At 40.9% G+C, this 26,904-nt stretch overlaps 3 protein-coding genes across 3 annotated transcripts; all 3 read right to left on the bottom strand.

Moving 5' to 3' along the window:
* Positions 1–2,352, bottom strand: ppib (peptidylprolyl isomerase B (cyclophilin B)). The gene is made up of 5 exons (XM_086073803.1): positions 2,143–2,352; positions 1,225–1,338; positions 758–851; positions 486–670; positions 1–376 (listed from the first exon to the last, which is right to left on the bottom strand). The coding sequence occupies exons 1-5, from the start codon at positions 2,275–2,277 to the stop codon at positions 254–256; spliced, it is 651 nt and encodes a 216-aa protein (XP_085929929.1). The 5' UTR covers positions 2,278–2,352; the 3' UTR covers positions 1–253.
* Positions 2,353–3,314: 962 nt separating this feature from the next.
* Positions 3,315–11,341, bottom strand: pdia3 (protein disulfide isomerase family A, member 3). The gene is made up of 13 exons (XM_086074022.1): positions 11,037–11,341; positions 9,662–9,740; positions 9,449–9,566; positions 9,049–9,156; positions 7,697–7,826; positions 7,474–7,590; positions 7,247–7,372; positions 7,005–7,187; positions 6,072–6,180; positions 5,847–5,975; positions 5,689–5,768; positions 4,582–4,639; positions 3,315–3,874 (listed from the first exon to the last, which is right to left on the bottom strand). The coding sequence occupies exons 1-13, from the start codon at positions 11,165–11,167 to the stop codon at positions 3,758–3,760; spliced, it is 1,485 nt and encodes a 494-aa protein (XP_085930148.1). The 5' UTR covers positions 11,168–11,341; the 3' UTR covers positions 3,315–3,757.
* Positions 11,342–14,463: 3,122 nt separating this feature from the next.
* LOC147174997 (creatine kinase U-type, mitochondrial-like) lies at positions 14,464–26,068 on the bottom strand. Its single transcript, XM_086072956.1, has 9 exons — positions 25,778–26,068; positions 22,907–23,105; positions 20,771–20,866; positions 20,413–20,634; positions 20,202–20,287; positions 18,731–18,854; positions 17,497–17,631; positions 17,292–17,417; positions 14,464–16,096 (listed from the first exon to the last, which is right to left on the bottom strand). The coding sequence occupies exons 1-9, from the start codon at positions 25,921–25,923 to the stop codon at positions 15,983–15,985; spliced, it is 1,248 nt and encodes a 415-aa protein (XP_085929082.1). The 5' UTR covers positions 25,924–26,068; the 3' UTR covers positions 14,464–15,982.
* Between the last annotated feature and the right edge of the window lie 836 nt (positions 26,069–26,904).

Raw genomic sequence — 26,904 nt, 5'->3', positions numbered from 1 at the left:
TTTATCAAAACCTGGAAGCTTTATTTCAAGGAATTCCTTCTTGTTTTTAAACAATTACAAAAAAGAAAAAAGGTTGCCCATTGAATATATAGTGCACCTTGGAATGCTTGATGATGTTGACGTGCCTCGGGCGCTTCCAGACGACTGCTGCCGGCACATGGAGAGCCCAGCAAGCGTCTCCTCCAGGATGGACACGGGTGGCCCGCACGATGAAATCCCCTCGTGGTTCCCCTCTCACCCCCGCGCTTCGTTCTTAGTCCTTGCCGATGGCGTACGGCTCGTCCACTGCGATCACGCCGCACTCGTAGATGACCACGTCTTTCAGGGGCTTGTCGTGACTGTCGGTCTTTGTGTTCTCAATCTTCTTCACGACATCCTAAATAACAACAACAACGCGTTTTATGGAAAAGCAGCTTTGCATGTTGAAATGCACGAAGGAAAATTTCATGCATAAAAATGGAAACAGATAGAAAATAAAATCTCACCATTCCCTCCAGCACTTTCCCGAAGACGACGTGTTTGCCGTCCAGCCAGGTGGTCGTGACGGTGGTGATGAAGAATTGCGAGCCGTTGGTGTCTCTGCCGGCGTTGGCCATGCTGAGCCAGCCGGGGCCATGGTGCTTCAGCTTGAAGTTCTCGTCAGCAAAGCGGTCGCCGTAAATGCTCTTGCCTTGGCAAAACAAACAAACAAACAAAAAATGCGCACATGACGATGACGGCGATCACGGCTAAAATGGAGGCCAGTCGGGTATCGTACCTCCGGTTCCGTCTCCCTTGGTGAAGTCTCCTCCCTGGATCATGAACTGATTGATGACGCGGTGGAATTTGCTGCCCTTGTAGCCGAAGCCTTTCTGCACACGTCGACAAAACAACGCTCGTGGTTAACAACCATAAACATACACGAAAATGTCGCAAAAATACTTTTTCACCACGATTAAGTCTCACAAACTTCAGGATTAATTAAGCATACTCATAATAAACAAAGCCTTCACTGCCAAATTTGATAGCAGCTTGAAAAGTCCAGAAGAACGACGCGTTGACGGCCAGCAATGCACATTCAGAAGCACGATCAAGTTGGGAGATATTTATAGTCAAGTTAACCCAAATCCACACACAGATGGGTATGAATGAAGGTTATGAATTATTTAGTAGTCCAGCGACCTTCGTCCTATTTTGCTGACCCTCCTTCACCACTCCATCATTTGCATCCCCACTTTTTTTTACCTCTCCGGTTGCCAAGGCCACAAAGTTGTCAACCGTTTTAGGGACCGTCTTCCCGAACACCCCGATGACGATCCTTCCGACTTCATCCTCTCCGACTTTCATATCAAAGTACACCTGGAGCAAAGAAGAAATTAAAATGGTATTAATAAAAAGCATCCATACAAAGACAAAGTTTTCAGGATAGTTCCGGGCTCTAGTTACAGTTGGCACTGCCACAGAATTAAGCCAATACATACATACCTGTTCCTTGTGTCTTAAAAGTGACCATTTTTGAAAGGTTTACAGTCACGGCAAATCAACGCTAATCTTCATGAGCCCGATATTAATATTAGGCTTGCAGACTTCCATTAGATAGTTTGGTTGAACATTTTGGTGTTTAAATGCGCAATGAAAAATTTGTCTTTTAAAATGTCTTTACTCCAAGCAAGTCGGTGAGCCTCTAGCACAGGTGTGGGCAAACTCGGTCCTCGAAGGCCGCTCAAAAATCCTCCATATTCTAAATGTGATCTGAAAGGGGATCCGCTTCACACATTTTCAAGACGGGTGGACAAAATGACCGTTCACAGTAAAACAAAGACGTGTGACTGCTACATGGCTAGCACCGGCTAGCCAATTCGATTTTTTTTCCTAATTGATCTACGTCAACACAAATTAGTTACTAATATGTGGAGAAAATGCGTGTCAAGTACAATTATAACAATCCCACAACATTTAGCCAGCGGGCGTGTATTTCTTATCTAAAATGTAACCCGAGAATGGCAAATACCAGATTGGTGTTCTACGCCGCAGGCAAGCTAGCTGGCGAGATGGGTTGAGTATGACGTGGCTTAGCAAGCCGTTAGCATTAGCTGGATTAGCATTAGCTCCGATGTAGCATTCCGCTCCTCTGTCTCTCTTTCTGGCGAGCCTGCAACTCACCTTGGCGGTCACTTTGGGGCCCTTCTTCTTGTCGTCCGCCGACGAGCCGCTGGGGAAGGCGAGAAAAAACACGGAGCCCACGATAACCGTGGCAGCCACAATGAACTTCATCCTTTTCTCGCAGAGTCTAACCATCAACGAAAAGACTAAGGAGGGACTAGAAAGCGACCCACAACACTGGTAGCTTTATAGTCCGGAGCGCAGACCGGAAACGGCGTACGATATCCGGTGTGGAGACTGCGTCTGGTCAAACATACTTCCGTTTTCACCCGTCTTTTTTTTATTGCTTTATTTAACAAATTGAAATCAAAAGCCAAACATGGCAAACATTAAGCAAACAGTTATCACAGTACACAACAATCTCAAAATAACAGTAAGGCCATTCACTTTTCCAAAGCGCAGCAGCTGGTGATGCCTACGTGGGCGCGCCGTCATGAAGTTGCGACGCGCATCGCGCTGATTGGTTGATTTTTCAGCCAATTAGAGACGCGTTAACTCCGTTTTACGCGTTTTCACTACTTCAAAGTAACTTCAGTGGACTTAGATTGTTGTGTACTGTGATGATTGTTTTCTTAATGTTTGCCATGTTTGGCTTTTGATTTCAATTTGTTAAATAAAGCAATAAAAAAATAAAAGCAACTACAGTGGACTTCCGCATACTCGCGGTTCAGCACCTGTGGATGAACTTATTTTTCGCGGCTTGTTTTCACGTTCTTCATGGAACACACATATTGGAGGTTTATCAGCAATATTATATAAATGTTGGTCCACTTTCGGTGGAGAACACATAATGGCAGTTCATCAGTGTTTTTGATATTTTGTTCACAAATGAATTTTAGTGTTTTATCAATTATATGCATATTTACGCTATTCGCGGGTCACCCGTGTGTAGCAAAGTTTACTCAAATTGAATTTTTTTTGGGGGGTAAATATATTAGTCTTTTGATTGATTGGTGGCCTACATTGAAAAACACATTTTCTGAATACAAGTAAATATTTGATCAAATGCTTATATTTCTTAATTTGGCAACACACTTAAATATGCAGTACTGTTCTAATATTTTTGATCGCATATCTCAGTTGATAAAAATGGTCAATTGTTTAAAAATTCCTGTTTATACATTGCTTTCTCCATGGCAGTGCTGGCGCTTAACAAAAACAAAAAAAAAAAGTTCAGTTTTGTGGGCCTTTTTATTTCACAATCCTTCTAAATGTACAAAAACAGACAACCAATAAAGGAAGGCATTCACCATTATCGTTACCCTCCCATGTGACAACAGGTAAAACAAGAACAAAGCGGCAGGTGACGTCGAATGCAGCGTGGCCCAAGTGCATCATCAGCCGGAGGTGTGGAGTAGACAAGATGTTTTTTTAACAAAAAAAAAAAAGAAGGAAAAATCATGAATCTGAAAAAGCGGTCCCGTTTTTTTTGTTTAAAACAAAAGAAAAACCAAAAAGCTCCATTTCTTCCATAGCATTGGCAGAGGACCCAATCAACTTGGCTTCAGAGCATTTTGTAGTTCCCTAAGAAAGTGGAATATAATTTACTTCTCTTCTGTCGATTCCCCCTAAACAATTTTTGAAAAAACTCCCAAGTTTCGGCGGGGATGTCATTTTATAGCTCGTCGTCGCTCATCTTCTTCTTCTTCTTCTTGGGCTCCTCCTGCATCACCAAGGGGTTGGAGGCCTCCCGCTTCAGGTAGGAGACAAAGTCGCTCACCTCACGGCCTCCCTGGAATGCCGCAAGACAACAATTAGCTCAAAGCCAGATTGAGCCACTTCTTTTGCATGAGCACCCAAATAACTTTATTAGAAACTCCCTATTAGTCATCAGTGTTAACTTTGGTGGCATTAAGAAGCGCTACCGTCATTTGTGCGTGCTATTTGGAACGCAGCCCAGTTCTTCACTCAAATTACAGATGCATGTGAAGAAGTAATTATAGTTTATTGTTCATGTAACATGGATTCATGATTGTGCTGACGTTTTTAAAAAAAATGTTTTTGTTTTTTTTAACGCAATTGGCTTTGCCTCCATCTACAAATGGAAACATAAGTGCCTATAGATGCTGGCAAAACACTTTTAGACGACAGAGGTCATAGCAGTTTTTTTTTTTTTTTTTTAGATTATTGTTTTGGCATTTTAATAGTGAATAGGTGAGTTTCCCCACTAAAGTTGACCCCAAAAATCCAAATGCCAAATCACGAAAATGCCTGGGTTCACAAAATTTGAAAGATCTGGTGTTTGTTGACTTTTGGACAGGACGATGACTTGAGAACGGTTTCGAACATCCGCAAGGTGTACTCATTTTATTTGATTTAGTAATGATTGTGGTGTGTTAGATTGATAATGTTTGTAGTGATGAACACAATTTTCCCCACAATAAAGTTTCTCCTCATCCGGAGTCACGAGTGTCGTTTGGTGTGGTTGGCAACACTTACCTCATATTTCTTTGGTTGCATCTTACTGCCGGCTGGCGAAAAGTAGATTGTTGGGAATCTGAGGGAACAAAGGTTTTAACAGCATTAGTATTCAGGGGTGTCAGTCGACTACATTTTTAACTCATTCACTGCCATTGACGGCTATAGACGTAAAAAAAAAAAAAAACATCGTAACTATTTATATTAGTTTAACATTTTTTAACTTTTGTTAACTGTATGAAAACCTAGAAGAACAAACAAAAGTATTGTACATCTTGAACAGATATAAAATTTGTGTGATTAAAATAAATAAATAAAATATAAAAAATTAGAGACATCAGATGATTAAAATTTTATATCTGTTCTAAATGTACAATAAAAAAAGTTAGGTTTTTTTTTTTTACTCTTGTTAACAAAAGTAGAAAAAAACGTTAAATAGAAATAGTTCAAATAAATTTATGCAGTGAATGAGTTAATTGTAAATAAATCGCATTAGTCATTGGTACAGTAATATCCTAATTTATTAAATTGAGTTAAAATTAAAGAGATGTCCTGTACTGTAAAGAAAAAAAGTGGGATATTGAGGTGTTGTCATTTCTCTGCCACTAGATGGCATAATTGCGTTTGTAAGACGGTGCATTTTTCTTATATTAAGAGTTAGCTAATCTTGAACATGAAGTAACTTGTGAAATTCTACACATTTTTAAAATACAACGTGACCCCAGTCTCCACAAATGTATGCATTATTAAATGTATGACTGCTAAATGTTGTCGTGGACGTCGTCTGCTGCGTTGCGACTAGAATTCCCAGTTCAGGCTTTACAATTAATGGGCGGTTATTAATCGCGCGTAAAAAAAAAAAAAAAGTGAGGCATTGAAAGGGACTTTAATTTAACTCAAAACGAATGCACTAATGTTGACTTTGCCAACTTACAATGTTTGTGAGGTTAATAAATTTGTATTTGTAAGCGTTCTTATAAAAATATTTCCTGTTATTCTGACTACGGAATCAGCGCAGCCACAAATTTGGCATCTTGATTTTGTTTGGACGAGACATCCATTGAGCTCGTGAAGCAGGCGGGCGATGTCATTTTCGACTCTTTTATTATTATTTTGCTCTCAACTCACCCGCTGACTTCATAAGGTGAAGGCACGTCGTTGGCCGTGGCGTCCATCTTGGCGATGATCACGTTGGGGTCGTTGGCCAGCTAATCGAGAGACGGGAGGGCAATTTTTAGACTTGTTTTGCGAAAAACGTCATTGATCCAATTTGGAGTGGAGTTCACCTTCTCCCCGAGCTCCGTGTATTTGGGCTCCAGGCTCTTGCAGTGGCCGCACCACGGAGCGTAGAACTCGATGAGCGCGTCTTTGCCGTCGTCATTGACGATGGCGTCAAAGTTCTCTGCCACCAAAACCTGCAAACGCACGCGGCAACAATTCGTGAGCATTCGAGGCGGCGCTTTTATTGACCTTTTCACGTTTGCAGACAACGGCCGCCGGGGGGGGGTCACCTTGACGGGTCCGTCGTTGTTCTCCGGGACGGGTTCCGACTTCAGGTAACGCTTCAGTTTGCCGTCAAAGAAATCCTGCAGGAAGCTCTCAAGAGCTTTTCCATCACGACTGGAAAACAAAAAGAGCACGGGAATTAAATATGCACAACAGAGTAAAATATGGAACAAAAAAAAGCAGAACATGGACGATCATGATAGGGGTGGGAATCTTTGTCTCACGATTCGAGTCGATTTTGGGTCTGCGATTCAATTCAGAATTGATTTTTTGATTGACAATTATTTCGGCTTCAATTTATAGCTGTGCAAAAATATATATAGCATTAATTTTATTTACATTTATTACGTTTTAAAATGTGTGGACCTCAACTGCTACTCATGAACTAGTATCAAGCTATTTATTACACCAGTTGAGAAAACTATGCAACAGCGCACACCTAAATGTAAACACTTTGTTTAGCTTGTTTCTCGAACGTAGCTTGCTCAAGGCTAACGCACCATGGAAAGTGCCACTGACTCGCTAATGCTAATTAGCATGCTACACTTTTATCACTCAAAACGGCCATTTATACAAAACGCTTCAGGAATGTATACAGAGCAGCATGTTAACATTAATCACTGGCATATTCTCTTCCCACACTGCAAAAAAACAACACTTTTTTATTGGCACGCTGCAATTTTTTTTTTAATTATTGGCACAACTTGATTGTGACTTTTTCCTTTTACTCCAATGTGGCTACAACTTAACAGTGTAACAGACTGTGCGGAATCACACTGTCACCTAGTGGCCAAATCGGGTACAATATGGACAGCGCTCTCAATAATGGCACGCACAAACAAGGGCAAGGCAGTCATTTAAATAAAAAAAAAAAGAAGATTTTGGGACTTTTCAAATCGACTCTGAATCGTACCACATGAGAATGGAGTTGAACTCACGTAAACTCCTCGGTCATGACGTATTTGTCTCCCTTGGCCGTGCGCACGGCCACCAGGGGGAGCTCTCCTTGGGCGTTTTCCAGGCCGAACTCAGTCAAGTCATGGCTGAACGACTGCTTGTTGGCCACGGCGAAGGAGAGCTGCTTGCCCTGGTCCAAGAAGCTCTTTGCCACCTTCATCACCCTGTTGAGACATGCGTGAGTTTCTGCAGTCGGCTTGGAAATTTAAAAAGTGCAGTGCACCTATTCCGCCAGTAGTTGGAGCCTTTGGGATTCTTGTCATAATCGACATCGTAGTAGGCCACCAGCAGGTCTTTCCCCTTCAACTGGTCTTTGTTGTCGTCGGTCATGTGGGGGCAGATTCCAAAGCTGATTGGGTGAGACCGGGTAAGCACTTTATCAGTTTGCACTCATTGATCGCGCAGCAGGAAGTCCAACATTTCAATGTTCTGAGCTGATTTCTGACGTACACGCTGTCCTTGATAAACGCCTTGACTTTGTTTTTGGTGAATTTCTCCCCGCTGAATTTGACCGAGCCATCTTCAAATTTGTTGCCAAGTCTGGGCGGGCGGAACAGGACGACACCCCTGGAAATAATAATAATAATAATAATAATAATAATAATAGGTTAATAGTGACAGTTCACTGTTGACTGTGAGGACGCGCAACCCGGACTGAAGTTTTCGCACTCACTCGCCGTCCACGCCTTGACTCTGGAGGAGCGCCTCGACGCCGGTGTGGGCGAAGCGGTAGTTCTCCCGCAGGTCGTTGGCCGCATTCTGGTATTCGCCGTACGCAAGGCTCTTGATGTCGGCAAAGAAGCCTGGAGGGGAAAGTTAACAACGGGGGTGAGCGTCAAATGGCTTTCACTTTCATGGCGGCTGAACTGGAAAAGCGACTTACCCTTTGTTTAAAAAAAAAAAAAAAAAAAAAAAAAAAAAAAAACTTTATGTGCAATACAAATGAATCATATTTATGGAACTTACAGTGTAAATGCATCGTTAATATACAAAGTGCACTTTTGAGGAGTAAATCCCTTCTTTCTTTTTTTTCTTCTTATCACCACGTCGGACTATTATGATTCTGCATTTCAATGTTGGTCATGATGGCAGTACTTGCCGAGAAATAAATATGTTGAGGTGGAACTTGACATAAATGAAAAGTTTGAGACCCAAGAAGGCCTTCGATGCAGATCTGGGCGGACCCAGACTTTTTTTTTTTTCTCGTCTACGTCCTGTTTCTTGCTCCGTTCTTTTCGTTTTGAAAACCTGTGCCGAAATTGACATTTTTCTTGACCTTCTACAGACCTAATGAGTCTTTTGAGAAGCCTCAAAAGTGCACATTACTAAAAAGTTCCTGAACTTTGTGTGAAGACATCTTGTGTGTTATATAGTACAAGGACACGCATTATTTTGTACAATTGTTATACTAAAAGCGCTCGCTGTCATTCATTGTTTTTTTTCCCTTCTTTTTGTGTTGATCAGGGGCAGACAAAACAAGTTTTACTTCTTTCTGTCCTCTTTCATTTCACTATTGCTTTATATTGTCTTTTTTCTTTCCCAAATGAATGAAATGTGGCACTGCGGCGCTTTTAGATTCAGTGTCCAAAATGCATTAAATAGCAGTACGTCTCCCATTGACGGCCGCAAATTTCGTCATCTACAATTATGAAATGCCAATGACGTGAAGAAATGCAAAGTCGCATCATCTGGTCGGACAACACCAGCTTCAGATTGTAAACCTGATTAACGTGTCATTGTTGCATTTGTTGCCGATAGAGGAACCGGTCTGCACTCTGCAAATGTTGCTCCTCTCATTTTCAAAAACAGTTTGACGGTGTTTCAGCACTGAACAAAAATTGCGTGAATTTAACAAATGTTATTTTGGGTTGCACACAAGAAAAACATCTGGATCAAGAAATATGTTTTAAGGATATGTATAGTTAAGTTAGTGGGCCAGATTTAATTTCATGCAACCATTTGACAAAATAAAATCCAGTCCCTTTTTTTTTTCCCCCCCGAGTGAGGTGAAGTGTGTAAACTCACCGATTATACCACCGTCTTTATCGGAGATGAACTTCTTGAACGCCTCCTCGGTGGTGATCTCCACGGAGGCGGGGCCGGCCTGCTTCTTCAGGAAACTCACAATCCCATCTACCAGACAAAAAAAAAAAAAAAAAAAAAAAACCTTGTTAAAAACATGCATAGCTACCTTTGCTTTTGGATTTAATTCATTGTCAAGCTTGGAACACAAATTATTTGTACATCATATGGATTTTCCCCATTGGAATACATTGAAAACGACTTATCCGTTCCAGCCACCCAAAACAAGTTTTTTTGTTGAATATTTTAAGATGAGCAATGTACTGCATAAAAAAAAAAAAAAGTCATGTAAAGAAATAAACCACTTGAGCATCGACTCGTGCAACTCGAGGCACGATTGTACCTGCAGATCTGGGGCCATCGTAGGGCCCCGAGATTTCCCCGCCCCTGAAGATCTTCAAGGTGGGATATCCGTTGACTCCGTATTTGCTGCAAGTCTTGGTCTGAACTGTGCAGTCAACCTGGGGGGGAGAAAAGTGCAAGTGTTGAATGGATGAGGCAAGAAGAGTCCAAAGACACGTTAAAAAAAAAAGCAGGCAATTATCCTGTCAAGTACCTTTGCCAAAGGAACGATGCCTTTCAGACGCGTGGCCGCTGCCTCGTACTCGGGGGCGAGCCGTTTACAATGACCACACCTTAGAAGGACAGAGGAGACATTAGAAACACAAATAGAATGTGTGATCTGCTCTCAACTTGGCAAGGGAAATGTTTGCTGGGCTGTGAATGTTTATAAAAAAAAAAAAAAAAAAAAAAAAAAAAAAAAGAACGCGACAATGCACATTACGAACCTCAACTCGCACGTTGCCGTGTTGTTCAACACACAAATTCAGATGACATACATGCAGGAATGCAAGGAGAGATTTCAAGGTGCTGGGAGAAGTGAGGGCCGTGCCTTGCTCAAGGACACCCCAATGGCTGTCAGCAACCAGACTTGACTTCAACAACTCGTCGCTATTCTGCCAAACCGTGACCCTCTGGTTCAAAGTCCGAGTGCTTACAGATGAGCTACAGCTGCACGTTATTGTTCTTCCTTTTAACATACCAACCCTTTAAAACCCCATTTATAATGGTCTTAAATGCTTGTGTAATTTACCTTGTATGGAAGGTTGTCCATACCATCCAAATATGAATGTCTAATATTTAGTGAATTGTTTTAACCACCTAAAGATTAAGTAGCAAAATGTCCTCTGGTAGATTTATCTTTATTTAATATTAAAAAAAAATTCTGCTTCGAAAATACCCGCAGTATACTTTGTTCTTAATACTCAACACTCTTGTGAATAAACAAAAACACATTTTGAAAGCTTTGATTCTTTACGCGTGTGACGTTTCTTTGAAAATTACATTTTGTTTCGCTTTTAAATTTTTTACTTAAGTTTCACTACATGAAACATACGTCACATCTATCAACCAATCAGAGGCAGCCACCCAAACTTCGCCGTCCAATCGGAGCGTTACAACAGCGAGTGAGCACGCCCTCAACTTCCTTGTATCTGCTAAACGATGCGTTTAAAGTGCAAACGACGCGAAAATGGCCTTATATGTTAGTTGTAAGAACAAAACAAAGCCGGGACGTCTTCAATTTTTTTGAGTTTATTAAATTCGGAATCCTTGCAATTGCGGTTCGTGCTTTCATTGTAGTTACTTTCGCCTCTCGCTAGCTAGCATGCTAACACCTCATCACGAGTCATTTTTTCATGACAATAAAAACACACATTTCCTTGTGAACATAACAATTTGAAAATGAATATGTACATTTAAACACACACACACACACACACACACTGTTAGGAACCTTGCACGCAAGGTGCACGTTAGGCCAGTTAAGGCGTTTGATGCGGGAAAAAAAAACAAGCTAGCGTCGTCGTCATTTTTACAAGCAGTTTACTCCTTCACATGGAGGAAATGAATCAATCGTTACAAGGCCTCACCACGGGGCATAAAATTCCACAAGGATGAGATCCAGTTCAATGCTGCTTTCAAAGTCGTCGTCGGTTAAATCGAGCACGTCGCTGGCTCGGGAGAGCCCGGCGAGCGCGACCAGGAAGATCAGCCTCAGCATCGCACTCGGCGCCGGCTCTACAAATCGTCCGAACTGGCTTGCAATCAACGAGGAAGAAGCGCGAGAGGGGAAAGAAATCGAGATTATTGCAGTGGTGGTGGTGGTTAGCTCCGGGCTACGTATCGAAAGAAAAAGGCCGAGGAGGCGGGGAAGATGTTGAAACAGGTCTCGGCGCCGCTCCTTATCACACTGTGGCAGCCCGCTATTGGTCGAGCTGGTGTATCACTCAGCGCGTATCAGCCAATCGGGGTGCAGCACACCGGCGCTTGGTCGAGAGGCGGCTAATCGGAGCGCGACGACATCATTCGCTCGCTCGCATGTCGAAGTCATTATGAGGAGCGTTCACTGACGTGCCTAAGTGGCGGTCATGTTTATGCCATTGAATTGCATTGAATCATCTTAAAACCTTTTTAGGCATGTCCATCATCTCTTGAATACAAAACAATTTCTCCATCTTTAAAGTGGAACGTTTTGATTCAGTTCGATTTGATGCACTCACGTCCTTTAATTCAAAATCATTTGAAAAAAGTGAGCTTCATGCCTGTCAAATGACGTCATCAAGCTCATTTGCTCTGACCATGACCTTTATCATTGTCAATTTGTCACATTCCTGCCGTTTCGTTTCGACACTCAAGCACACTTTGACAGAGGTCTTTATTGTGATCCATTTCATGGCATGTTTCTTTTAAATGTACATACGTCACCAATATCGCCTTTGTCTTTGATAATACCCCAACAGAGGAAATCCATTTGGTTGGAAATGTGATGCTCATGGTGGCCATTTTACTGTGCACTAAATAAAGAATTCAGCAACGCTTACAAATGCACACTTTTTTAATTGAATTACTAAAATTAATAAACTACCCTAAGACATTTAAAATGATTAAGATGCACCCGAAGGTAACATTAATGTGTAGGTCATGTCACGTGACTTCCTCATGTTCATGTGACATTGTGACAAGATGAAGTCGGCGATTTCCTGCTGTAACGAACCTGCTGGCGCAGCAACTGGTCAGCAGAGGGCGCTCTCGGAGTGAGTTGCAAGGGTCACTGCGGCGGCTTCTTCTGGTTCTTTTCCATTTTTGTTTTTGCGACGGGGAAACGTTCAGTCCAGTTTCAGTCGAGTTGTGCTGCCTTCTTTGCGCTTACTGTACACATTTAACTAAAGCCAGTTTGTTTGTACAGTTTGTTGAGAATGTTTTCAATATTTCTTCACTTATAAAATAAAATATTATTTTTGTTTTGACTCGGAGCAGTCTCAGCATCTGTCTGATGAACGAATGACAATTAAGACCTTTTTAATATATATATATTTTTTTATTACTGCTGCCTAATATCAAAGCAGGACACATTTGACCTGAACAGTATTTCAATGCTAAATGTTCTACGCTACAGATGATTTTTTCCCACCTTCTTTGTCACCAGAGTCCCTCGTTTCTTTCCTGCCCCCCATCGGAGCGCCACAGAAGTGGTTGCCACGGCAACCTGCTGGCTCCTCTATCATAATGTGGAACACGGAAAAAAGGGAACGATGCTGATGTCACGCTCGCCGTTAAGCTCCTCCAATGCGTCATGTCTCCCCGGGAAAAAAAAAAAAAAAGCAACAACACTGTGCGCCTTGTTGTCCGCGTCCAGACAATAACATGTTGTGCGCCTCATAAGTGGAAACAATGGTTGATTGGGAAACACGAGCACTCAGTCAAGCGCAGACCTCCGCCAAGGCTCAACAATGACATCAAAATATGAAGTGTTTTTCCAAAGAGAGATTTTATCCGGTCATCTTCAAACTTAGCTTTTGATTTCGTTGAGTGCTGTTGCCGCGGCGGCGCACAGTTTGCAAAGAAAAATGATCATGGGTCACAGCCCCGCTTGACCCCCAATGCAAGCAGACTGTAACATACAAAAGTTGTGGTGACGCATTTGCTTTGAAGCCCTGCAAAAAAACAACTCATTTGAACCCTGACCTGGGCTGGTAACCCTAATTTAAGACCCAAATTTGAGTCCCTAAACTTTGTTGAAACCACGACCCCTAATTTGAAAACCTAGCCCTCGTTTGAAAACCCAAGTCTGGTTTGAAATCCCACTAACTTGAAACCATAACCCTGGCTCTAAACCCAACAACCCAACTTGAAACCTTAATTTGAAACCCTACCCTTGGTTTGAAACCCATAGTCTGATTTGAAACCCCAATTTGACACCCAACCCTTTGCTGGTAAGCCCGTTTTGAAACCCTAACCAGGAAACATAATTTGAAACCCCAATCCAGTCTTGAAATCCTAATCACCATTTCAATCTCTACCCTAATTTGAAACCGTAACTCTTAAGTGTGGGAATCTATGACTCTCTCATAAATCAATTTGATTCCAATTTTGGGTCTGTGATTCGATTCAGAAAGATTTTTGATTCAAACTGATTTGATTGACATTTGACAAGGATTTCTGCTTTAATTTATAGATGAGCAAAGAATCGTCATGATCTACTCCAGTCTGACTCGCTAATGCTAATTAGCATGCTACTGGTGGCACTTTTATCACTCAAAAGAACGGTTATTCATACAAAACGCTTCAGGAGAAGCATGTTAACATGACTCACCGGCATTTGCTCTTCCTACGCTGCAAAAAAAACAACTTTTATTGGCATAACTTGATTGTGACTTTTTCCTTCTACTCTCTTAATGTGGCTACAACTTAAGAGCATGCGGAACCACACTGCCCCCAAGTGGCCAAACCGGGTGCAACATGAACAGCGCTCCCAATAAAAGGCACACACAAACAAGGGCAAGACAGTATTAAATAATTTCAACAAAATCTAGTCTAAATAAAACTTAAAATCAATTCTGAATCGTACTAAATGAGAATTGACTTTTTTGGGGCACACTCCTACTAACTATTTTTTTTAAATACTCATTCAAAACCTAACCCTGGCTCGAAACTCTAAAATGTGGTTTAAAACCCCAATTTTAAGCCTCAGCCCTGATTCAAAACCCCAATTTGAAACTTTAACCGTTGATTTAAAGCCCCAACTTTGGTTTAAAGCCCGAATTAGGAAACCAGTCAAATCTAATTTGTTCTTTCTAAACTCGTGCATACAACAACCGTTTACGAAGTTTTGTGAAGTGAGCTCAATACTTTTTGAGTAACCTGCAAATAAGTGAGCCAGCATCTGTAATAAAAATGTGACCTGCCTCCATTTTGTGTCAAAAAGGCGGGCCTTGTGAAAGAGGCTCCGGATCGCACGCGAGGTGAAGTCAATCTTTCGCTTCCCAAAGTGAAGAAATACGAAAGCAGGCGACGCCATTTCTGCTAAATAGATGATATGTTTAATAAAAGACACGCGTGTGACATTCAGTGATGAGCTGCGATGATATTGCTTCAAATGGCTTACAGTACAGAGACCGGCGTCGACATTTTTCAGAGTCACATTCAAATCCACTTCGAGTGATGAGTAGCATGAGCACCATGGCATGACTTTGGATTCACATGGGGGAGAAGGTGGCATGCTGGTGGGAGGGGCGAGGGTGCGGGTGAGAGCCAAACCCGGTCGGATTCAGTGGGGGAAGAGGTTGCGTCATAGCATGACCGCCATCTTGCGGCATGCCGGCCGTTTGCGGTATTTTTGGCTTCCAATTATCAATAGCACCGAAGCCCAGCTTGTTTGGCTCCGGAGTGTCAGGAGTCGGGTTGCAAAAATCGGAGAATTTGGAAACTTTTCATGGGGGTTAACGGAAATGAAGTAAGAATTCACAAAATGGAACCTTTAGTCATTTAGTGCCGTGGACGTTTACATTCACTTTTCTTATTTTTCTCCACTTTTTGGTGAGAAACGAGGGCACCAATACATGTTCTACCGCCGATTATTGGAGACTGGAAAATGCTAGAAACATTAACACATTTTCTGGAATGGTTAGCAAAAGTGCAGATTCAGTACAAGCACGTCAAATTTGATATGTTATGTTGATAGGGGCTATGTTAGAGTTAACATGTTTTTGCTCTTCAATGAAAGAATGTATCGTTCAATAAAATTAAATAAGTCAAGATACACTTGAATAGTTGCACTGTTATTTAAAGGGGAAGTCAAACGATTTTTTTTAGTATAAGATGTTCTTTACTAGTCTAAATATGGCATTCTATTCTATTTTTGGAATATGAGCTAAGCAGCAAAATCAAGCCGTTTTTATCCATCTCCATCCCCAATCACAGCGAGCTCTGATTGGTCGTCGCCTGAGCCCTGCGCAACTGTGATGTCATCTTCAGTCGACAGCAAGTGGCAAAATGGCCGCCACCTGAGATGGCTAAAAACGGCTGGATTTTGCTTCATAACTCATATTCAAAAAATGTCATATTCATCAGAATGTCATGTTTAGACTCGTAACATAATATTGTCAATAAATGTTTCAGGTTGACTTTTCACTTTAAAAATGTAAACATTTCTACTTACAAATAAATGTGTTTTTAATTGCATTATTTAGCATGTATGACAACTTTTGACAAGAATAAACATTTATATGTATGCTATGTTTTTTTTCTCCAAAATTCTCCATCTTAACTTCCCATGAAAATGTTCCACCCTTTTGCAACCCTAGTCAGGCGTATTAAATATCTTGATTATATAATAAGAGAGGAGGGTGGGCGGGGCTTATATTAGTTATGATGGATCACAAAATGAAACACTGACATAGATATTTCTTGGATATATCTATGGGCACGACGAGCTGGGGTGTTGGTGCGTGCGTGTGTGTGTGCCCAGGAAGTCAAAGGTGTGAGTCAGGTGGGGCGCAAGTGTGCTTAGTGGGAGGGGCGGAGGGGGGCGGGCGGTCTACTTGAACTGCTTGATGGGCGAGGGCACCTTGATGTCCTGGCCTTTCTCCAGCCTCTTCTCGCATTCCACCAGGTAGTTGACGCCGTCCACCACCGTCTGCACCAACTGCACCTGTGAGCGGCAAGATGGCGGACATGTGACGTACGCGACCGGCTCCAAAAATCTACGAAGATCACAGGAAATCGCCTTTCAATGGTCGAGTGAGCGAGTGAACAAAGTTTGCAAAGGCGGAGTCCAACCCAAGACACGCTTAGGACCGCCCCCTCGTTTGAATAACATTTCGACCTGACAGGACACGTCTGCAGCATGAAATAGATAAATGCGAGAGCAGAGTGTTTTCATTTATTGCTTGATATTTAATTCTATTTATATATTTATTTTTGTATTTATTTCCACATTTATATTTACATTTACTTTTTTCAATCTTGTTTTTTTATTTATTTTTACTTTTATTTCTGAATTTATTTATTTATGGATATTTAAATATATTTTGTTGTTTTTATTTCCATTTATATTTATTTTTGTATTAAAGTTTTGAATTATATTTTTATATTGGCTTTTGCTTTCACAGTGTTTTCATTTATTGCTTGATATTGAATTCTATTTATATATTATTTATTTCCACATTTATATTTACATTTGTTTTTTGAATCTCGTTTTTTATTTTTGTATTTATTTTTTAAAATGTATTTATTTATGGATATATATATATATATATATATATATATATATATATATATATATATATATTGTTGTTTTTATTTCCATTTGCATTTATTTTATTTATTTTTTGTATTTAATTTTTGAATTATATTTGTATCTGTTTTTATTTTCCCTTTTATTCACTTATTTATTTTTAATTTTGGCAGTTTTGGTCCTCCATATTCACCGTGTACAAGCCCATGTCTGTGTTATGCTGCCCCCTGGTGGTCAAGTTGTGCACAACAGAAGGAGCAGCACAATGTGTATTGAATTGAAACAATTAAAATAAAATAATTCATTTACATTCTATGTAATTGAAATTAGTGTTGGTTAATATAAAGTCCACATTATAGTGCCTCTTTTTAAAAACACATGAAAAAAATTATTGTCTATGTGAACCTGGAAATTGTATTTTTGTGGCACTTATCGCCTCTGAAGCTAACATGAGCATTGCTGGGATTTTCCATGACATTCTGTACAGAGGGCGATCAAAAAGTAACTTCCTGTTTTCAAATACTTTGAGAAAGTCAAAAAGAAAAAAGCATGACCCGGGCCCATCGATTACTGTCCAAATGGTCCCATCTCAAGTTCTTCGGTGTTCTACCTCGGAATGTCCCAGGCGGTCCAAGTTGGAGATGTCAAAGGTTCCACCCACGGCGGCCGTGTCCACGCCGCCCGTCCCTCTCTTCTGCAGACGCAGAATGTCCAGGATCTTATTGAAGCGAGGGTCCTGGAGGGGGCGAGCAAAGGTCCGAGCAACATTGAGAGGAGCCCGTTGGCAGCTGCGGTCTGGCGCGACAACAAGTTACCTTGCTGAGCAGGGGCAGTTTGACGTGGACCCCCGCCCGCAGTCCGGTGCCCAGGTTGGAGGGGCAGGTGAGGATGTAGCCCAGCCTCTCGTTCCACATGAACTCCCAGCCTCGCTCCTGGATCAGACGCTCCACCTGCAGGGGGAAAACATTTGCAGGTTTCGTTCAAGAAACGACAGGAACGAGAGCATGACAGGAAAACTCATTGCAAAGGAAAACAACATCCGGCCAATGGCACATTTCACGCCTTCACTGCTTGAACATTCTCACCTAACACTATTTTCAAACTAACTCATTCGAAACCCTAACCCAGTCTTGAGAGTTAAAAACGTTAATCCTTTCTTGAAACCTTTACCCAGGATGGAAAGCCTTGAAAACCTTTATCAGGCGTCAAATCCCTTTTTGGAACCCAAACTTGATATACCTCAACCCTACTTTGAAATCCTAATTCTTGAAACCCAGACTTGTTTGACCCAGGGTTGTCATGAAACCCTAACCCTGGCTTGAAACTCTCATTTGAATTTCTAACCCTTGACTTAAAACCCCAACACTGTTTTGAAACCTTAATTTGATATTTGAAACCCAAAGCTTTAAGCCCTAATTTGAAACACTAAATAAAGCTTGGAAAGTTAGCATCATTTTAGAGTGAAACCTAAACCCAGGCTTGAAACCCCAATTTGAAACCCTAACACTTAACTCGTCACCTTTCTTTGAAATCCTGGTCCTTCTTTGAAAACCTTGACCGAGGCTTGAAACCCCACCACTTGTTTGTCACCAGGGTTCAAAACCCTCATTTGAAAACCCCAAATTTGTTACGAAACCCTATCCCTTTGTTTGAAATCGCTAACGTGGCTTGAAGCCCTAATTTGAACTTCAAACCCTTGAATTAAACCCCAACACTGGTTTAAAACCTTATAAGTTGAAGCCCTAACCCTGATTTGAAACACAATTCAGGCTTTACGCCCTCATTTGAAACCCCCAAATCAAGCTTGCAAAGTTAAATTGAAAGCACGATTTTAGTGTCAAACCTAAACCCAGGTTTGAAACCCTAATTTGAACCCCTAACCATAGTTTGCAAACAGTACCATTCATTGAAACCCTAACCCTTGCTGTCCATTAAATGGAGTGAATTGCTCATCGTCTCGCCTCCTCTTCTGTCTATTTGTGTCCTTTAGTCAAAACATCTCCCGCGCGCGCGCGCGCACGCTAAAAGCAAAGCCAGACGCAGTCGAACCTCCTTCAGGCCTCCGCAGAACCTCTCAAACACTCGCTTCATGTTGCCGCCCTTCTCCATGGAGATGACCCTGGTGTGATCCTCCTCGTTCACCCAAATCAGGAAGGTCTTGTTGTTGTTGTGCCTGCGCAGGAGGAAAATCGGACGCCGCTTAACGCACGCGCCGCCTTCACGAACATCACATCACCGGCGGCAAATGCAGGTCCAGTTCTGAGTTGTAATAACAGTGTTCGCCACTAGGTGGCGGACTTCGCAGTGGACCCCCAGCTTGCAAATGTGACATGACCAAAGTCAGGAAACAGGTGAGCCGTGATTGGTCGTTACGGGAATCATTTTCAGTTGACGGCGAGGGACAAGATGGCCGCCCACTGAGATGGATAAAAACGGATGGATTTTGCTGCTTTATAAATATTCCACAAATACAATCAGAATGCCGTGTTTAGAGGGGGCACATATTATTGTCAACAAATTGATGTACTTGTCTTTCCTTTAAAAAAAAAAAAAATTCTTAAATGCAGTACAATACTGTACATTAGATGAGTAAAGTTTCAGTAGTATTTAATCTACAATATATAAACCGTTTTTATCTAACTTTAATGATCAATACATTTGAATTGAAACATTACTTAAGTACATTTTCCTATATTTAAGCACAGTGTTAATGTGCAAGGTTGCAGTGGCGTACAATAAGATGAAACCTACTTTTAAGGAATGAAAACATTGCCTCATTTATGATAAATGTTAAATTGGAATTATGATGAAAGTATTTTTATTAGCGATTAAAATTTTGAATCATAATTAATCACATGAACTCAATAGTTAACTCATGATTAATCGCAAATTTTATATCTGTTCTAAATGTACAATAAAATATTTTTAAAAATGTCTAAGTTTCATACTCTTATTGTTGTACTCTTGAATTTTTTTTAAACTAATAGAAATATGGCTGCATCTTTTAGTCATTGAAACAGTAATTTCATAATAATTCATAAAATTGAGTTAAAATTTAAATTATGTCCTATACTGTAAAAAAACAAGTGTGATATTGATATGTGTTTAGGTCATTTTTCTGCCACTAGATGGCATAATTGCATTTGTAAGACATTAGTGACAGCAAAGTGCATTTTTCTTTTCATATAAAGAGCTCCCTAATCTTTCACATTAAGTAACTTGTGAAATTCTGAACATTTTAAAAATTGTAAAATGCAACTTGACCCCAGTTTCCACAAATATAGGCATTATCATTAAATGTATCACTGCTCAATTTTGACACGGACGTGTCTGCTGCGTTGTGACTGGAATTCAGTGGCTGCCATTAAGCACGTGTAAAAAAACATTTGCGGCCTTAAAGGAACTTTAAATCAACGCACTCATTTTGACACCCCTCATTTTTCTTTCTTTCTTTCTTTTTTAAGTTTGCGAACAAGCGGTTCAGCAGATCGACGCTGCTGAGCCAAAACTCGGAACTTACCAAATCCCGCGGGCGTCGGGCCAGTCGCGAGCCATTCCCGCACACGTCAGCAGCGGGGACACCGGCTTGTCAAACAGGAAGTGATCCTGATGGAAAACGCAGGCCACATTACGTCCGAAGCATCCACACTCGGCAGACATAATAACGATGAATTGATTTTGGCGCGCGTCCGAAGACGTCCTACAAGACGCGAATTTTGCTTCGTGCTCACGTCGATGAGTTGCTGCTGCTCCTGATCCGTCAACTGCGTCAGGCTGTAGTACTTCCCGGCCAGATCGCCCTTGAGGCCGGCGAGGGCGTCCACCACCACGCGCTCCACCTCCCGGCGCTCCGCCCGGGTGCAGGCGGGCGGCAGGCTCAGCCCCCGGATGCTGCGGCCCGTCCGCACCCGGGACGACAGCACGTAGCGCTCGTCAAAGTGGCCCGACTGCAGCTGAAAGCGAGGCGAGGATGTGAGAAGCTTGACAATCTTCGGCTAAGCTGAACGTTCGGCGGATTGACCACAATCTATAATGAGATGTAAATAATAACGTCACGTTAACGCGACTGTTGCGGGTGCGCGTTACCACCTTGCTGGCGTCCAGATCGGTGGGGTGCTTCATGGTTTGGGGATCGTAGCCGTTGTGCCTCTCGTTGATGACGGGGTCCAGCAGGTCGGCAAACACCTGCAAACGGAAAAACAATTTTCATGACAGACAGAACGTAGCCCCAATTTTTGCTCTAATTTCCAACACACTTTTTTTATATGAAATTTAGTTTGACAGCCGCTGTAAATAATAATGCATTGTTAACAAAATTTAATAAAATTTAAAAAATGGTAATAAAAATAAATACGATAAAAATAAAATAAATAAATAAATAATAATAATAATAATAATGCATTTGTCAATGTAACACCCCAGAGCTAAAAAGGATTTCTGTGTAATGTAGCATTGTAAAAACAGGATATGTATCGTCGGATTTAATTAAAAAGCTCATGATTTGACAGGTCATAAAGTTCTACTTCCATCCTGTAGGTGGCAGTAATACGCATTACAAAATGGTTGCCAAAATGACCAAGGTTTTTTTTTTTTGCTTTCTTTATTAATTCAAATTCCAACATCTAATTCAAACTGAGCACACAAACCGGAACGGTGCTGTCAAATAAGACACAAGAAAAAGAACCCCCCCCCCCCAAAAAACCCCCCCCCATAGGTCTATTTAATATCGACATGGCTTGCTTTGCCCTCCTCAATGTCCTTCAATTTCCTTACAATAAATCAAAAACAAAGGTCGACATTTAATAAATCTACATTTGTGAATAAAATGTTTGCAAAATATTTTTTTCCTGATTATTGTTTATATAACTACTATGGCGTTTTAGGGCCACGTACATGTTTATTTTATTTTAGAGGGCAGGGGCAATATTCCGAGAAAAAAACCTCGCAAATTTGCCACTTTTTAGGCCATACAGGACGTGACCCGGAAGTGACCTGGTTTCAACAGGAAGTGACCCGGAAGTGGCCTAAAATCAACAGGAAGTCACACTGATTTTGTGATGTTAAATCATATTTGTATTGATTTGATTTGATATTTGATGTTCCTTCTGGCAATCTCCCTAAGTTGGATTCACACATGCAAAGAATAATTTTACTGTTGCCATGTTTGTTATTGTAAATTGCACTAAAGTTTTCTTTTTAATCCAACAGGAAGTGAACCAGAGGAGACCTTACTTTTTTTTTTTTTTTTGCGACTTTATAAAATTAGTTTTTTTCTTGGGTTATTGCCCCCGCCCTCTGAAAAACTACTACGGATTTAATTAAAAAGCTCATGATTTGACAGGTCATAAAGTTCTACTTCCATCCTGTAGGTGGCAGTAATACGCATTACAAAATGGTTGCCAAAATGACCAAGGTTTTTTTTTTTGCTTTCTTTATTAATTCAAACTCCAACATCCAATTCAAACTGAGCACACAAACCGGAACGGTGCTGTCAAACAAGACACAAGAAAAAGAAAACACACAACCCCCCCTATCCCCCCCCCCAAAGGTCTATTTAATACTGACATGGCTTGCTTTGCCCTCCTCAATGTCCTTCCAAACCCTTCAATTTCCTTACAATAAATCAAAAACAAAGGTCGACATTTAATAAATCTACATTTGTGAATACAATGTTTGCAAAATATTTTTTTTCCTGATTATTGTTTATATAACTACTATGGCGTTTTAGGGCCACGTACATTTTTATTTCATTTTAGAGGGCAGGGGCAATATTCAGAGAAAAAAAAATCGCAAATTTGCCACTTTTTAGGCCACACAGGACGTGACCCGGAAGTGACCTGATTTCAACAGGAAGTGACCCGGAAGTGGCCTAAAATCAACAGGAAGTCACACTGATTTTGTGATGTTAAATCATATTTGTATTGATTTGATTTGATATTTGATGTTCCTTCTGGCAATCTCCCTAAGTTGGATTCATACATGCAAAGAATAATTTTACTGTTGCCATGTTTGTTATTGTAAATTGCACTAAAGTTTTTTTTTTAATCCAACAGGAAGTGAACCAGAGGAGACCTTAAATTGTATTTTTTTTTGCGACTTTATAAAATGAAATTTTTTCTTGGGTTATTGCCCCCCGCCCTCTGAAAAAATATATTTATACGTGGCCCTAATACGGCGTTGAAAAATAACTTATTAGTGCTGCTTATTTCACGTTGTTTACTTTACCTCGTAGGACTCCTCGTCTCCGGCCACCATGCCGACCGTCTTGATGAACGGGTGGCCGGGGTTGTCCACGCCCGTCTGGATGGCCTGGTCCAGCGTGTATCCGCTGGGCGTGGCCTTGTCGCACAGCTTGGCGTAGATGGCGGGCGTCAGGTGGCTGGCCATGCAGTTGTTGTGTTTGCGCAGGTCGGGGTAATCCGCACTAAGCAAACAAAAGACGGGAGCCCGAGCGTTTATCTTTGACGGCAAGATAGAAGCTTCTGCGCCTGAATTTGTCACTGGGCTCATGATCCACTTGAATAAAATAAACGCCTCACCTCTATTAAACAGCTCCATTATTTTCTCTCCTTATTTAATTTAAATTCTTTAAATTGAGGCCTCCGCGCCTAAATTTGTCATCAGGTGTCACCAGCCACTTAAAAAATAAATGCCTCACCTCAAATAAATGGATGGAAAAAAAACATGATTCCAGGAAAAAAAAATCGACTATCATCTACTTTCAATCACTAATATTATTATAAAATAGAAGTCTTCCATATTTCACTGAGTGCAACATCGCTTTGAACAATGGCTCCTATTTTATATTATTCACATTTCCTCAACTAGAGGCCTTAATTATAAATCCACATTTAAAAATAAACACCTCACCTCTGGTGATATTTGAAACCAAATTACTTATTTCCTTAAATATATGCATCAAATAATCACCAAGCGCAACATACACGTAAACAAATAAATGCCTAATGACCAGTAAACTTTAACAAATAAACACCTCACCTCCAGTAAAGAGCTCCTTTTCCCCATTCCGCATGAATAATAATTGTATTATGGTCTACTTTCAACTACTGTATTTCGTCAGAATTAGGCCTCCTCTCCACATTGAATCAGCAGACGCAAGGTTCACATCACAAATAAATGCCTCACCTCCAGTAAACACTTCCTCTTTTTCCTTCACGAAAAGCGGGTAACGATGACTGCCTCGTTCAATCACCGGGTGTACCATCCAACTAAGTAGATAAATGCCTTGCCTCAAATGAATGCTTTTTCCTGTTTTAGGAAAATGCATTAAAAAGCAAGTTTTCAATTGCATGCCGTGAAAAAAATGAATGCTGACTTTTTTTCATCTTCAGTTAAAATAAATAAAAAGTTTATTATTAATGCAGTGGTGTTGTTTGAAATGTTGATTCCTTCATTCGACCAATCCTTGATGCTGGTTTTCTGTTATCAGAGAGTATAATAATTCCATTTATAAATATGAAAGCAGCTTTAAAAGAGCGGCTCACTGCCGCCGTGTCTACTGTGAGGAGGTAAGGAGAGCTTATACAGCCATTCACATTTCAAACTCAAAGCCTGGGGGCCAGATCCGGCCCCCCCACGTAATTTATGGTGCCCACTAAAGACAATCAAGGGTGCCTACTTTATGTTTTATTTTAGCAGAAAAGATGTACCCACATTTTTTTTTCTTTTTCTTTGAAGATCAACCGCGTTTGCCAGCTGCCAGCCTTGCCAAGGCTTATCAATGCAAGATAACGCCAACAAAGTCAACTCTGCCCGTTCAAAGGCTAATTTAAGGCAGATTTTATGCCCTTAGAGATTCCGGCCTATTGTGTCCAATATTTGCCAAAGGTAATTGATTTTCTAAAGCGTTAGCAGGCGTCCACGGCTCACGTCGTGACATTTGCGAACGATCGGAAATTCATGGCAAGCAAACAGTAAACTGTGATTTTTACCTTTTCTGTTTGTGCGTTTACTGATGACGACACATTCGACTGTCTATGTGCGCGTTCTACTTACAGAGCAAGCCTTTATATCTGGCTACAAGATAATGTTTGCCTAATCCTTTTCATACGTGCAGCTTTGTAATTCAATGAGACGTGCCTCGGGGCACGTACACACACACACACACACGTTTATCGATACAGTGTCAGCTGAAGGTCACACAACAGTGAAAATGCCGGGAAAGTGAACAACTAAATTGTCATTTATGTCAATGACGCGTGTCATTTTCAAACACAAACTGCAATAGACAGATTCATACTGCACAAGTACAGTTCAGTTATAATTAACTTCTGGCCTAAAAAAAACCATTTGCATTTGATCTTTAAGGAGTAGTTGTTTTAAAATGTTTATTGACGTCGAATTCTTAATTTGACCATTTACGATCAGTTCAATGATTTGGATGAACAGCAACGCAATTCACAAGCAAATCATTATTTAAGTGCAGTTTTATTCATTTTTATCACATTTAAGCAATGTGTTAATGTTCAAACTCTGCATGCTGTTACAGCGGCTTACAATAATATTAAATAGACTCAGGAATAGGAATTAAACATTTCTAAACACTTCGACCTACTTGGGTTACAGTACTTGAGCTCGATTGTTATTAAGCTGGTCATTATGGTGGGACTTGGAAAGCAAAGTTTTTCTTTCTTTCTCGGTCATACGTGGAGTAAAAAGTTTAAGAACAGCTGTAGATAGATAGCTAGATAGATAGAAATGAATTGAACACATTAAATACGCAGCATACATTTATTTATCTCAGTATGCTAATGTTAGCCCGTGGCTAGGAATAATGATGGATTCGAATAACATTTCCACACGAACCTAGCCATTTAAATGTTGTTAAATTCAAATATAAATGTCATATTTAGTCTCCAATGAGACTTTTAATTTAATTTTCTCTTTAAACATGGGAATGCTAGCCACAGCTAAGAAAAGGTCACACCGTGTCTATTAAGCCCCTTTTGCGCGTACAAGCACTCATGAGCAGACTTCTAATTAGGAGGACAGAATAACGGGGCACAAAAGACGACAAACATTGACTATTTTCATGTATTTTTTTCTACCGGTACCGATGCTAGTAAATGCGGGTACCTGGCGGGGTAGAACCTGCGCCCGGGCGCTCCTGCGTTGACGTGCTGCCGGTGCAGTAAAAATCCGGCCGTCAGCGAGCCGCCGACCACCGAGAGGATCCCGATGTTCCGTTTGGAGGACAGGACCCTGGAGAAGCTGCTGGCCATCTTTCAAATCTACGGAAAAGACTACGACAACGACGGAGGAGGAGGGAGAGAAGGGCAAGTGGAAGGGAGCGACGGTGCTGATGGAGGGAGAGAGCCTGTGAAGGAACGAAAAGCCAGCAGAGGGAGAAACAGTAATGAGGTCAAGCTGAACGTCTACGCGTAAGAGCTACACCGGATGTGAGCTTTCAAAACAAAACGCACAAGGCTTGGGAGACAGTTTTTCTTGAACAATGTGTGTTACATTAAATGGATCCGATGTATGAGGTTGGATTTTTGTGTCAATCATTTGGCAGTAAATCAACATCAATTGATTATGGTTGCTTGCGCGAAGGGTGACGATAATGAATTGTTAACGTAGCTTTGTTTTGAAAATTCTCAACAGGAAGCGGATTTTCCTGAAAATCGCTAACTTGACAGTTAAGTACGTGGTTTGAATTGTGAAGGGCATCAGTTGCAAATGCAGCAGAAAAGACAGCGACGCTTCAAATTAAATTGATATGCTGATTATTCTGAGTTATCACCCTGTGGTAATAGTAATGATTAAAAAATATATATAGTAGCTTTGATTTCGATTTGCATTGCAACATCCTTAGCATCATTTGATTAACAAACGATTGGGCCCAATGTCACATTTCCAATTCATTTTATTTGCAAGGGTAAGAGGCAAGTCCTTTTTTAAATAAAGAGTTGGCGATAAAACTATATAGGAAAAACTAAATTAGTTTGTTTTTTTAAATGCTTGTTTATATATGTATATTTTACTTCTGACATTATCTGGTTAACAATTTGTTAGCGATTATTATTTGAGCAATGTCAGTACAGTCATGTGGATTTGTGCTCCGTCCAGTCACAAGAGCGCTAATAACGCCCTTTAGGCCACTCCTTCCCATTGAGGACGTGAGCTTCTTATCAAACCATCGGGACTCGGGATCAAGGTTCAACATTGCATTTCTGCAGGAAAGTGAACATGATTACGTGGGT

Source organism: Leptonotus elevatus, chromosome 4, assembly GCF_054856555.1.
Source record: "Leptonotus elevatus isolate MCC_2025b chromosome 4, RoL_Lele_1.0, whole genome shotgun sequence".
NCBI lineage: Eukaryota > Metazoa > Chordata > Actinopteri > Syngnathiformes > Syngnathidae > Leptonotus > Leptonotus elevatus.
Note: the sequence above shows the minus strand (reverse complement) of the source record. Positions and strands in the feature narration are given on the sequence as shown.

Excerpts from the sequence above, each read along its gene's own strand:
- ppib (XM_086073803.1), bottom strand. The coding sequence starts at position 2,277 with ATGGTTAGACTCTGCGAGAAAAGGATGAAGTTCATTGTGGCTGCCACG. Across the intron at positions 1,339-2,142 it reads GCCCCAAAGTGACCGCCAAG|GTGTACTTTGATATGAAAGT; the intron begins GTGAGTTGCAGG and ends TCTTTGCTCCAG. Across the intron at positions 671-757 it reads CAAGGGAGACGGAACCGGAG|GCAAGAGCATTTACGGCGAC; the intron begins GTACGATACCCG and ends TGTTTTGCCAAG.
- pdia3 (XM_086074022.1), bottom strand. The coding sequence starts at position 11,167 with ATGCTGAGGCTGATCTTCCTGGTCGCGCTCGCCGGGCTCTCCCGAGCC. Across the intron at positions 7,827-9,048 it reads TAAAGACGGTGGTATAATCG|GCTTCTTTGCCGACATCAAG; the intron begins GTGAGTTTACAC and ends TTTCCCCTCCAG. Across the intron at positions 5,976-6,071 it reads ACAACGACGGACCCGTCAAG|GTTTTGGTGGCAGAGAACTT; the intron begins GTGACCCCCCCC and ends GTGCGTTTGCAG.
- LOC147174997 (XM_086072956.1), bottom strand. The coding sequence starts at position 25,923 with ATGGCCAGCAGCTTCTCCAGGGTCCTGTCCTCCAAACGGAACATCGGG. Across the intron at positions 23,106-25,777 it reads CGCAGGTTCTACCCCGCCAG|TGCGGATTACCCCGACCTGC; the intron begins GTACCCGCATTT and ends TTGTTTGCTTAG. Across the intron at positions 20,635-20,770 it reads CCGATCTGGACGCCAGCAAG|CTGCAGTCGGGCCACTTTGA; the intron begins GTGGTAACGCGC and ends CCTCGCTTTCAG.